This window comes from Heterocephalus glaber, unplaced genomic scaffold, assembly GCF_053883595.1.
Source record: "Heterocephalus glaber isolate CG9 unplaced genomic scaffold, H.glaber_assembly_v1.0 deba00001572, whole genome shotgun sequence".
Taxonomy (NCBI): domain Eukaryota; kingdom Metazoa; phylum Chordata; class Mammalia; order Rodentia; family Bathyergidae; genus Heterocephalus; species Heterocephalus glaber.
In genome coordinates, this window is record NW_028258357.1 from 1,960,126 (window position 1) to 1,972,263 (window position 12,138).

At 33.6% G+C, this 12,138-nt stretch overlaps 1 protein-coding gene across 16 annotated transcripts in view; it reads left to right on the forward strand.

Moving 5' to 3' along the window:
• Mettl25 (methyltransferase like 25) overlaps window positions 1-12,138 on the forward strand; it is a 244,640-nt gene that overhangs the window by 17,824 nt on the left and 214,678 nt on the right. For all 16 annotated transcript variants that reach the window (XR_015443631.1, XR_002390137.2, XR_002390138.2 and 13 more), the window contains one exon: window positions 1,857-2,004. Coding sequence is in view for 11 of the 16 variants with exons in the window: in XM_087192796.1 (XP_087048922.1) it covers window positions 1,857-2,004 (148 nt within the window). In the remaining 5 variants the exon portion in view is untranslated. The remainder of the gene's footprint in view (window positions 1-1,856; window positions 2,005-12,138) is intronic.

A 12,138-nucleotide genomic window follows, 5' to 3' on the forward strand; every position in this document is an offset into this window, starting at 1 on the left:
CATTCAAAGATGAATTTAAATCTTCTTAGAGAACATTATCTTTAGGGAAAGCTCAACTAGGCTTACAGAGAGAATTTTTTGCCCCTTATTCTCTTAATTGACAATAAACTTTTGGTGTCTGAACTTTTTAAAATTTATAACATTGTAGCACCTAAATAAAACCTAGCTAAGTTATCTAATCATCAGGAAACACAAAATGGTTCCAAAGCACTCCAAGAACTGTGCTTTGAAGAGCAGTGGCTGATGTAACTGAATATTCTATCAGCTGAGCATTCCATCAGGTCATCAGGTATTTCTGAATAGTTATAAAAATATACTTGAGTCACAAATTAAATTTCTGTTACTTTGAATTTATAACATAGAGTAAATAATAGTGATGGAAAAAACAGAAAACATCTAAATGTTGTTGTATGACAGAGATGATATTAAGTCATTTACGGAACTTACTAGTCATGCCACAGTGCACTAAGATGAGATGCTGTTTTCATTGCCACTCTATAGAGCAGAAAACTAAGACACTGAACAGTTAAAACAGATTTGCCAAATCACATTTATAACTGAACTGGAATTTAAACCCTGACTAATTTCTAAGACTATGCTATTAATGATTATAATATAATTTATGTAGTTAGGCTTAGTGGTAATTAGTTGATGACAGCTGTTAAACATCAGTGTTTATACACTTAAAATTAATTGTTGATATAAAGGGATTAAGCTGCTGGACAAGTATTTCTTTAGATAACAGAAGTGATTTTTCTTTTTTTTTGTCTTCTTGAGACAGGGTTTCACTATGCCATTCAGGCTGGCCTTGAACTCACTTTGTAGCCCAGGCTTGCAGTGATCCTCCTGCCTCAGCCTCTCCTGAGTGCTGAGATTACAGGCATGAGCCACCACACCCGGCCTGATTTTTTTTAAGCGTATTTTTAAAAAGTTTTTTAATTTTTAAAAAATTGAATTAGAAATTGATTGTGTGTATATATAGGTTGCAGATCTTCACTGATACTATTATAACCTGTGAATTATCTGGGCTCAGCGTGTTATCTGAAAATTGAGAGGGTAATAAAAGTTCTCCAAAACTCTTTGTTCCAAATGGTAGTAGTATGTTCTAATACAAAATGTATTTCCTGAATAAAAACTTCTTTTTGCTCCTTTCATTAAATTTCTGAGTCATGTCAAAGGCAGGTATTAAATTCAACTTTCTAAATATTTAGTAATCCATTACTCATTTCTGTGTATACATTTAAATTAGGTTTGGGATGATTAAAGGAAATATTTCATAGGAAAATTTTTAAATTCATGTTATAAAATTTAGAACACAAATGTTGAATTTCATATTGCCATATTTGATAGTGAATAAACTTTTTGACATTACAGTAAAAATGCCCACTTTGCATAACTTGTATTTGCTTTTAATAGCAATGCTTTTAAAGTTTTTTAAATTTCAGCCTCTGAAAAAGTTTAATCAATAAAATTGGCTGGTACAAAGTATGATATAAATGTATTTCATATAACAAGTTTGTCTTAGTAATGCATGCTACATTTGCATAATCCAGTCTTTTTTTGTCTAGCTGTTAAGCAAATGTTAATTGTAAAAGATTAGAGAAAATACAAATAATACATAACCAAAAGCACTGAAAAAAGCTCAAAAGTTATGATATCACAAACATTTCACTTAAAAAGGCAACAATTATTATGAAAATATGAAATAATATTTATCCTGAAAATAAAATTTCTAGGTAGAATTTGATAATTATAAAAAATTCACATATTTGAATTAATATTTAAAATCTTTACCTGAATTGTTTTTTAACCTTTCTTTTAATGGCCAAAATTTATATTTGTTCTTGTCTTTAAAGGATTGTTTAATGGTGGGCCTACATACTTGTGGTGATCTTGCTCCAAATACTCTGAGAATATTTACTTCCAAGTCTGAAATCAAGGGAGTGTGCAGTGTGGGTTGTTGCTACCACCTCTTATCTGAAGAGTTTGAAGATGAGCATAAAGGTACAGAGTTCTCCATGTGTCATCATTTTTACTTATCTGAAAAATGACTCTTGTTTCTCTCGTTCATTATCATGGTTTGAAGTAAAATGTAGAGATAGCATCTGAATTTCTTGCAAGTCTTGTGCTACAATGTTACGGAAATTTGATGCAGCATCATTTTATGTTTTATTGTACTTTGGTCAAAAATAGTTTGCTGAACAGTTTGCAAATATTTGAAATTTTTATGTAATGTATATTTTAGAGAACTTTCATTTTAAAAAAATACTCATACTTTTAATGAAATAGTAGTTATTTTGTCATGAATATAGAGTTTCAAAGTTTGGTTTCATCTCCAAAGCTTTCTCTGTTTCTGAATGAATATTGCTATTTCTAGAAAAAAAAATTAATGCAAGAGTCACCATACTAGAATTTTAGAAAACTGCGAGGCTGGGATTGCGTTAAAATAACAGTATTGTACCTGTGCTCCCAGACTCAGAAGGTGCTTGCAAAACAAAAATACAAGGTAGGTTGGCAGGGATTTTAAGCACCCTACAACCCTTTGTCCAGGCTAGTTCCTGAAATAACCTCTGTGTGGTGTATTGTATGTGTTACATCTTTCCATAAGACATAATTTCAAAGCTGCAGGTTCAGATTACATAGTTATTTAATCTATTAATATTAGCAGTTCTTTTTTACAGTAGTTTAATAATGTCTTTTATCAATCTTCAGTGTTCCTTGCTAAGAATTTTTAGGTCAGAAAGTTGTATACATAGGATGGTATTAGTTTTTATTTTTCTCAGTATTAAAACTCAGATGGATATGAAATTTTGCTTATTTTTCACTTGGTTATGTCTAAGAAATAAAATTTATAATTGTATAATTATACTGAAATGAATCTAGGTGAAAGAAAATCCATCTTTAGAACTGGTAAAGATTTTTGTGAGTTAATCAAATTAGAATTATTTTGTCAGGATTTTGAGATAGATCTTAGAAGAAAGGTACATAAAAGTAAAGTTAGGAATATATAGAAATAGAATGAGAAAAAATTGACAAAAATTTAACAGTACACTAGTTTAATTTAGAGTGAATGCTTGTCATATGAAGTACAGAAATTTTAAGGTAAAAATTAGGGAAAAAAGTGAACTTAAAAATAGAAAAAAGTACTTATACTAAATTATATAAATATTTATAGTATCTTACAGTAATTTATATATCTTTCCTTAAAAAGTAAAAGGAAAAATCTTTAATGCAATCACAACTCTACAGTTTTTAAAATTTCCCTTAGTAATAGCATAAGATTTGATGTAAGGAAGCATTGGCTTTTAGGATAATTCATTCATAGTTCAAGAGCTTTATATTCTGTGCTTAAGGTGAAATGCGCTTACTAAGTGGCCCAATTAGAAACAGATGTAGATACTTGGTGTGTTTACATTTAGAAAGACCCACCACCTGCATTGTAGATCTTTACTTTCAGCCGCCTGCTTTCTTCTCTCATTTCATCATGGAAACCAGTGATGCCTCTCCTTGTGCCACACTACCTTCTTCTGGCAGTACTTTGTAATTAAGGCTGCCATCTCAGGTCCTGCTGGACCCTAGCAGCCAGTCAGACCTCGTCTCAGTGTTTCCCCACCAAGGTTTCCTCCTTTTTTGACAGAGTCCTTTATTTACTATCACAAGTTTTCTTTGACTTTCCCACCCAATCCCACTCTGGAGTGGTCCTCAGACCTGGTCCTGCTGATTTGAGATGATTTATGCTGATTTATTTTGCTGATTTATTTCCTAACTTGTATTTAAACTTTGTTGTGTTGTTGGTAGGTTATAAATAATTTTATTTCTTCTCTGTCAGATTTTCATCAAACATGTAACGAGAGTCCATTTAAGGCAAACTTCATTATTTTAAGATGACCCAGAACTATCAATAGTGCATTTTTCATCTGATACCTAGTTCTTCAATCCCATTCATAAAGAGATTGGCAGACACTGCTTGCTAGGATTGAAGAAAATTAGGACATTGAAATAGTTACTCCTTTGCTAATCCATTTTATGTCACTCTTCAGCTACCTTTTCAAATATATTATTCCATTAAACTGTTAAGAGTATTCATTGACCATATATAATTAAAATGAATTTAAATAGGACATGTTAGACAAAGAGGACTTCAGAGAGCTAAAGAGAGAAGCACGATTAGTGCACTCACATTGTCACTCCCATTTCTTTCCTGCCAAGGAAAAATTTGATGGATTGATGAGCATTTAGAGTATAGAGTAGATTTTACTCATTTTTGTATCTTCAGAATAAGCTTATTGACTTAAACATGTTTGATGTAGATGAATGTTTGTATAATGTGTGTTGAGCAAATTATTGGAAACAAGTGACAAGGAATAGAAATAAATCACTCTTCCCAGACTTGCCAGCTGCATTTCATACAGGTAAAATATTATGATTGAATTGAGCACATATTTATTGAGCAGCTATTTCAAGGCATGATATTTGGCACTTTAAGTCTGACAAAGGATAATTGGGGCAGGCACAATGAAAAGTCAGTAGTTTGGGAAAGAGATAAGAAACTCGAATGGATGATAAGCAAAGTTTGGTTCAACAAACATTTCATCAAATATCAACTGTGTTCCCCTCTATTTGAAGTGATAATAATACAACAGTGTGTGAGAGACCATGTGTACCCTCAAAGAACATTTTTTAAAAGCTTTTTAAAAAGGAAATGGATAGTACTTGCTTGTAACTTTAAAAGTTTTATGAAATCATTTAGACTAGAAAATACAAAAAACATAGAAAATATGAAAATACAAAGTCCTTATACTCTTTTTATTGGTTTCTTGTGTATCTTTCTAGAAAAAGTACATATACCTTCCCTATTCCTGTGTTTTAGAGAAACAAATATATAAACTATTCCATTACTTTTGCCACATAATATATTTAAGTGCTCTTTTCTTATCAGTACACTGAATGTTCCTTTGATCTTTTGAATGATTTCAAGGTATTTCATACAGTATATTTATACAGCCCTAAATAGTTAATATTTGTTTAAAGTGGTGGTATTCTTTGTAAACCAAATATTAGTAAACAGTCATTTCACTGTAGGTTTTATTTTTAAATTTTCTTGTTTTATAGTATAGGGGATGGAACTCAGGGAAGAGCTATACCAATGAGCTACACCCTCAGCCCCACTGTTCAATGTAGATTTTAGAGAACACCAAATGTAGTACCTATGCTTATCTTTGTTTTCTTATCTTCAAATATTTGTTTCAAAATAGTGTAATAAATGCTGTAAGATGGGGTATTATTATTTTATTTTGATAATATTTGACTTATTTATTTTTCATTTTGACTTATTAGTACATATTTGCAGTACCTAACGAGTATATTCATTGTAAGGAATTGGCACATGTATGAAACATAATTTCAGTTCCCTTCTTTGTCCTCCACTCCCCTTTTATTTTTCCAGCATCAGATTAATTTATCTTATAAGACCTTTTAAAGTTAATTATCATAGATACAAATTGAAAACGAGACTAATAGGACAATGAACATATAAAACATGTAAAACAGTTGTACTAGGATAGGATATTGTACCTGTGCCATTTTACAGAGAGGTAGCATGTAGCTGAATCTAATTAAAGGTATATTCCAGTATTTCCATACTGTGTCTTGAAAGATCAATATAATTTAATCAGACAAGGAAGTAGGAAGGATATTGCAGGCAGAATAAACAAAGACATAGAGTGGTAAGTATTTAAAGTCAAATTTCCTTCTCTTTGACTTTCCTGGTCCCTATTTTTTTTTTTTTGTAACTGTCTTTTGACCTCTTGTATTCTTCCTCATTCTCTGAAACAGTAATAATCATTATGTTCATTTCATTGGGTAGAAAGGTATACATTTTTTAAAGCAGCTGAAACCTCCTTTGTCATTTCAGTTTACTTCATAACCTGTTTTCCCAAAGTCTCTTCTTGGCTTACTTAATTTAGTACTCAGTCATTCCATAAAATAATCTTTTAAGGTTCTCAGTAAGTCGGTTGAACCAAATAACGCCATGTTTTCGCATACTAGAAATGGAAGTCTCTGTTAATATATTCTCAGGCATTGGTTTTAGATTCTGTATGGTTAAAGGCAGTTTTACATTCTTTTTGATGTAGAAATTGCCATTGTTCATTGTGCATTGATAGAGATTTTTGGCCCCAGGATTCAATAAAAAAGAAGCAAAAAAGAAGTGTTGGGAAAGTTTGTCAGAACAAAGTGGCAGCTACAAACTCTTATGTTCCCCTTCCTATAGCCATAGTCAGTTCATGCTAGGTCCTTTCTGTCAAAGATATCTTATCCACCAAGAATCACTGATAGGATCAAATAGACAATGCTAGGCTCCAGTGAGAGAAAGCAAACAACAATGTCTTAGTGTTACTTGGCTTCCTCATATATGCCTGAAGTGAGCAGAGGATTGGGAGTTTGCTTGTCAGAAAAAGCAAAGAATATGCACGAAGAAAAAAGACTGAGTGGCAGGATGAAATGGATTGAAGAGAACATGCAACAGGAGTACCGTCCAGTATTTTAGAGGTCAAGAAAAGAGTTGGCAAGCCCAGAGATAAGAAGAAAGTGAAGAAAATAAGTGCTAGGAATAATAAAAGCAAACTTGGTTTATGTTGCAATCCTGGGCTGCCACATTTTCTCATCTCAAAAGCCAGATGGAAAAAGTAATTTCCTACCTTTTCTCTTTGTCATACTCCATTTCCATTCTTGTTACCTTATCTTTACTGTAATAAAAAAGAGAAGAAGCCCCTTTTTATAGCAAATGTTCTCAACTCTGGCTGCCCAGCTGAATCAAAGTTGTCATGATCAGTGTGCTGCCTACTGACCTTTGATCCTCAGAATTGTGATTTTTAGGTATCAGACTTGAATATATATATTTTAAAGATGCTCTATGGGTAATTCTGGTGAGTATCCTAGTTGAAAACCAAATATTTATTATGGTTATTAAGGAACATACAGAAATCTGAGGATGATTTGTAGAAATATGTTCAAGAACTCAAATACTTGAACAAGATAAATTTATTTCACCTCCTCCCATGCAAACTTAGGTGGGCTCTGCTCAGATGCCAGTTTGCAGATCCAAACCAAAGATTGAACCTACAGGGCCCCAGCAGGGTTTATCAAAGTCAGAATTCGGAGAGCTGAAGTAATTAGCTCAGAACAAAGTCCTTGAAATACGTAAAGCACATATATAAAAACCTTGAAAAACCAGGCATAGATCCAAAAGGGCTGGAAATCGGTTCCTAAATATGGAATGAAGTTAAGGGTTAGAAGCTAGACAAATTCAAGGGGAAATAAAATGTAAAACAAGCAAAGATAATTATGGATACCACTAGGATTTTGATAGCTTTCCTTTATTGATGAGCAGATGTAGACATGGGGGGGTCTGTGTATGAAGTCTTAAGTGGCAAATAGAGTTTCTTCTCGGCTGTTTATTGGCCACTATTATGATCCATAGACCACGAGCTTTATTTTATATATGTAATGTATACTGTATAGTCCTAGTATTCTTTACTAAAATAGAAATTCTACATCACTATATAGTTTGGTCAATACATTAAAATAACTTAAAGGGCAAATGCTTTACAAGTATAAGGTCAGCATATTTCATGTTATATGTCAACCACTAGAGTTCTGTCTTCAAATTGGAGTTCTGTCCCTAAATGGTCAGATATGTCATATGTTCTTCACTTTGTATCTTGCACACCTGCCCCTCACCCTTACTGTATTTGCATAGCTGATTTTAAGTTTGAATTGGGGCATTATTGCCCTTTGGGATGTAAGTTTGAGTTATTAATAGTCCAACATAGTATAATAGAAAATTCTGGTCTGTACACTGCAACTCTTTATAATGATATTTATTTTGTAACAATATGTACTTTACATGATATATTTACGCAGTAGTACTGTGGTAGGCCATACAGGTATACTGTCGTGAATGTCAGTTTTCAAAAAAATCTCAAAGCTCTATGAGTCATTATTAATACTGAATTTATGCCATATGTTTTTTTAAATTCTTTTATTGGTACATTTTAGGTATACAATAAATGTAAACGTATCGTTGGGTGCTTGTACCTGTACATGATGTATCTTGGTTCTCATTTTTTTCCCCCATTACCTGTGTGCCCTTCACCTCCTCCACCCTTCCCTATTTATATAGATTTTGTTTCCATTTTTTTTCTTTTCTCATAATTTTTCCTTTCCCTTCTTTCCTTTCCCCTTCCCCTCCTACCACCCCTACCCCTTTGAACCTTTTTTCCTATTTCAAATTATCAATTATTCATTTTAATCACTTTAATCTTTATTTACACTTTCAGTTTCTCACATTAGAGGAACTATTCTGTATTTGCATATGTGTCGTATTTATTTCACTTAAGAGGATGGCCTCAATATGCATCCATTTAGTAATGTCTCTAGTTTCTCATTCTTTATGGCTGAGTAGTACTCCATTTTATTAAAAAAAACACATCTTCTTTATCCAGTTTCCAGTTGATGGACACTTGGGCTGTTTCTAAGCTTTAGCTGTTACAAACTGCACCACTATAAACATGGCTGCACATATATTGCTGTGGTATAATTCTTTTAATTCTTTGGGAAAGATACCCAGCAAGGTAATAGCTGGGTCAAATGGGACCGTTAGCCTTAGTTCTTTGAGGTGTCTCCGTACTGATTTCCACAGTGGTTGCACCAGTCTGTACTCCCACCAACGATGGAGAAGGATTCCTTTCTCCCCACAGCCCCACCAGCATTTGTTATTGGTAGATTTCTTGACAGCAGCCATTCTTTATGGGGTGAGTTAGAATCTCAGTGTTATTTTCATGTGCATCTCTCGAATAACCAGTGATGTTGAACATTTTTTCATATATTTATTTGCTGTTTTTACTTCTTTGTCTGAGAAATGTCTGTTCATTTCAGATGCCCATTTTTGAATTGGGGCTTTGAATTTGGGGGGTCTGATTTTTTTGAGTTCTTTATATATTCTAGATATCAGTTCTTTGTCTGAAGTACAGCTGCTAAAATTTTTTTCCCGCCTTGTAGGTGTCTCTTAGCTCTATTGGTAGTTTCTCTTTCAGTGCAGAAGCTTTTCAGTAAGATGAGATCCCATTTGTTGATTCTTTGTGCTAGCTCCCGTGCTACTGAGGTTTTGTTCATAAAGCCTTTTCCTATGCCAATGTCTTCAAGAGTTCTCCCTAACTTATCTTCCAGCAAGTTTAGTGTATCTATCTTAATATTTAGATCTTTAATTCCCTTTGATCTTAGTTTAATGCATGGTGATAGGTATGGGTCTAGTTTTAATCTTTTACAAGTTGAAATCCAGTTTTTCCAACACCGTTTATTAAAGAGGTATCTTTCCTACAATGAGGGTGGTTGGCTCCTTTGTCAAAGATGAGGTGGCTGAGTATATCTGGATTTGTTTCTGCATCTTCTAATCTATTCCACTGATCCTCAGTTCTGTTTGTTTGCCAGTACCATGCTGTTTTTATCACAGTAGCTTTGTAGTATAGTTTCAAGTTGGGGATTGTGATACCCCCAGCCATGTTTCTGTTGCCTAGAATTGCTTTTGCTATTCTAGGTCTCTTTTGGTTCCAAATGAATTATTGGATTGTTTTCTCTAGTTCTGAAGTATATTGTTGGAAATTCAGTCTGCAGCGCATTAAATCTATATAGCAGTTTTGGAAGTATGGCCATTTTCACTATATTGGTTTTTCCTACCCAGGAACAAGGGATGTCTTTCCATTGTCTTATTTCCGCCTCAATCTCCTTTTTTGGAGTGCTGTAGTTTTCAGTGTAAAGGTCTTTTGCTTCCTTTGTGAGGTTGATTCCTAGATATTTCATTTTTTTGGATGCTATTGCAAAAGGAATTATTTCCCAAATTTCTCTCTCGGTGAGTTTGCTATTTGTGTATAAGAAGGCTATTGTATTTTGAGTGTTGACCTTATATCCAGCTACTCTACTGAATCTGTCAATTAAGTCTAGAAGTCTTTTGGCAGAGTTTTTTGGGTCTTCTATGTAAAGTATCATATCATCAGCAAATAATGACAGTTTAATTTCTTCCTTTTGTATCTTTATTCCTTTTGTTTCTTTCTCTTTTCTAATTGCTATGGCTAATGTTTCCAGAACTATATTGAACAGGAGTGGTGATAGTGGGCATCCTTGTCTTGGTCCTGATTTTAGCATGAAAGTTTTCAGTTTTTGACCATTTAGTATGATGTTGGTTGTTGGTTTTTCATAGATAGCCTTAATCAGGTTGAGATAAAGACCTTCTATTCCAATTTTCTGTAGAGTTTTTATCATGAATGGGTGTTGGATTTTGTCAAATGCTTTTTCTGCATCTATTGAGATGATCATGTGGTTTTTGTCCTTGACTCTGTTAATATAATGTATTACATTTATTGATTTACAAATGTTGAATCATTGTTGCATCCCTGGGATAAATCCAACTTGGTCAGGGTGTATGATCTTCTTGATGACACTCTGTATTCTGTTTGCCAGTATGTTGTTGAGGATTTTTGCATCTGTGTTCATCAGGGAGATTGGTCTGTAGTTCTCTTTTTGGGTTGGGTCTTTCCCTGGTTTTGGAATCAAAGTAACACGTGCTTCCAGGAATGAACTTGGAAGCCGTGCTTCCCGTTCAATTTCCTTGATGAGTTTAAAGAGTAATGATGATAGTTCTTCTTTAAATGTCTTGTAGAATTCAGCAGTGAAGCCATCAGGACCTGGGCTTTTCTTTGTTGGTAAATTTTTTACTACATTTTCAATTTCACTCATTGTAACTGGGGTGTTTAGAATTTCTATATCCACTTCATTTGACTTTGTTCATTTGTATGTATCTAGGAATCTGTCCATTTCTTCTGTGTTTTCCATTTTATTAGAGTACAGATGCTCAAAGTAAGTATTGATGATCCTCTGGCTTTCTGCTGGGTCTTTTATGACTTCACCTTTTTTCATTCTTAATTGCATGAATTTGAGCTTTTTCTTTCCTTTTTCTGATAAGATTGGCTAAAGGTTTATCAATTTTATTCTTTCGAAAACCAACTCTTTGATTCATTAATTTTTTCATCGTTCTCTTAGTCTCCATTAAATTGATTTCTGCTCTGATCTTTATAATTTCCTGTCTTGTACGAGCTTTGAGTTTGTTGTGCTCTTCTTTTTCTAGGAGCTTGAGGTTCTGCGTTAGGTTATTTATCTGAGTTCTCTCTATTTTCCTATGGTCATTCATTGCTATGAATTTCCCATGTAGAACTGCTTTCATTATGTCCCATAGATTCCTGTATGTTGTACTGGCATTGTCCTTTACTTGTAGAAACTGTCTGATTTCTTCTTTAATTTCCTCTGTGACCCATTCGTTGTTCAGGAGGGGGTAGCTTCATTTCTTTTACATTTATTTAGACATGTCCTGTGAGCTAGCATGTGGTCTATTTTGGATCGTGACCTTCGTGCAGCCAAAAAGAATTTGTATTCTGATTTTGTGGGGTGGAACACTCTGTAAACATCTACTAAGTCCATTTGTTCAGTAGCTTGGTTCAGTTCTAGAATTTCGTTGTTAATTTTTTGTCTAGATGATCTGTCTAGTTGTGATAGTGGGGTATTGAGGTCCCCAACTAAAATTGTATTAGTGCTTATTTGGTTTTTCATGCCCATTAATATTTGTTTTGTATAGTTGGTAGCATTCGTATTTGGTGCATATATATTTAGGATTGTCATCTCTTCCTCTTGGATTGTTCCCTTCACAAGGATGTAGTTACCATCTTTGTCTCTCTTAATTAGTTTTGGTTTGAAATCTACTTTGTCTGCAAATAAGATTGCTACCCCTGCTTTTTTCTGGGTTCCTGTCACATGGAGAACTATTTTCCATCCTTTTACTTTCAGTCTATGAATTTCTTTTTGAGTTGGTGTGTTTCTTGTATACAGCATTTTGCTGGATTTTCTTAATCCATTTTCTTAATCCATTCTGTCAGTCTATTTCTTTTGATTGGTGAATTGAGGCCATTAACATTGAGAGTTATAGTTGATAAATATTGACTCATCCTTGTCATGATGTTTTGCTGTTGTTGGCTCTTTTATCCCCCCCCCCTTTTCCCTTTAGTTCCTTACCTTGCCTGGTGGCTTCCCTCT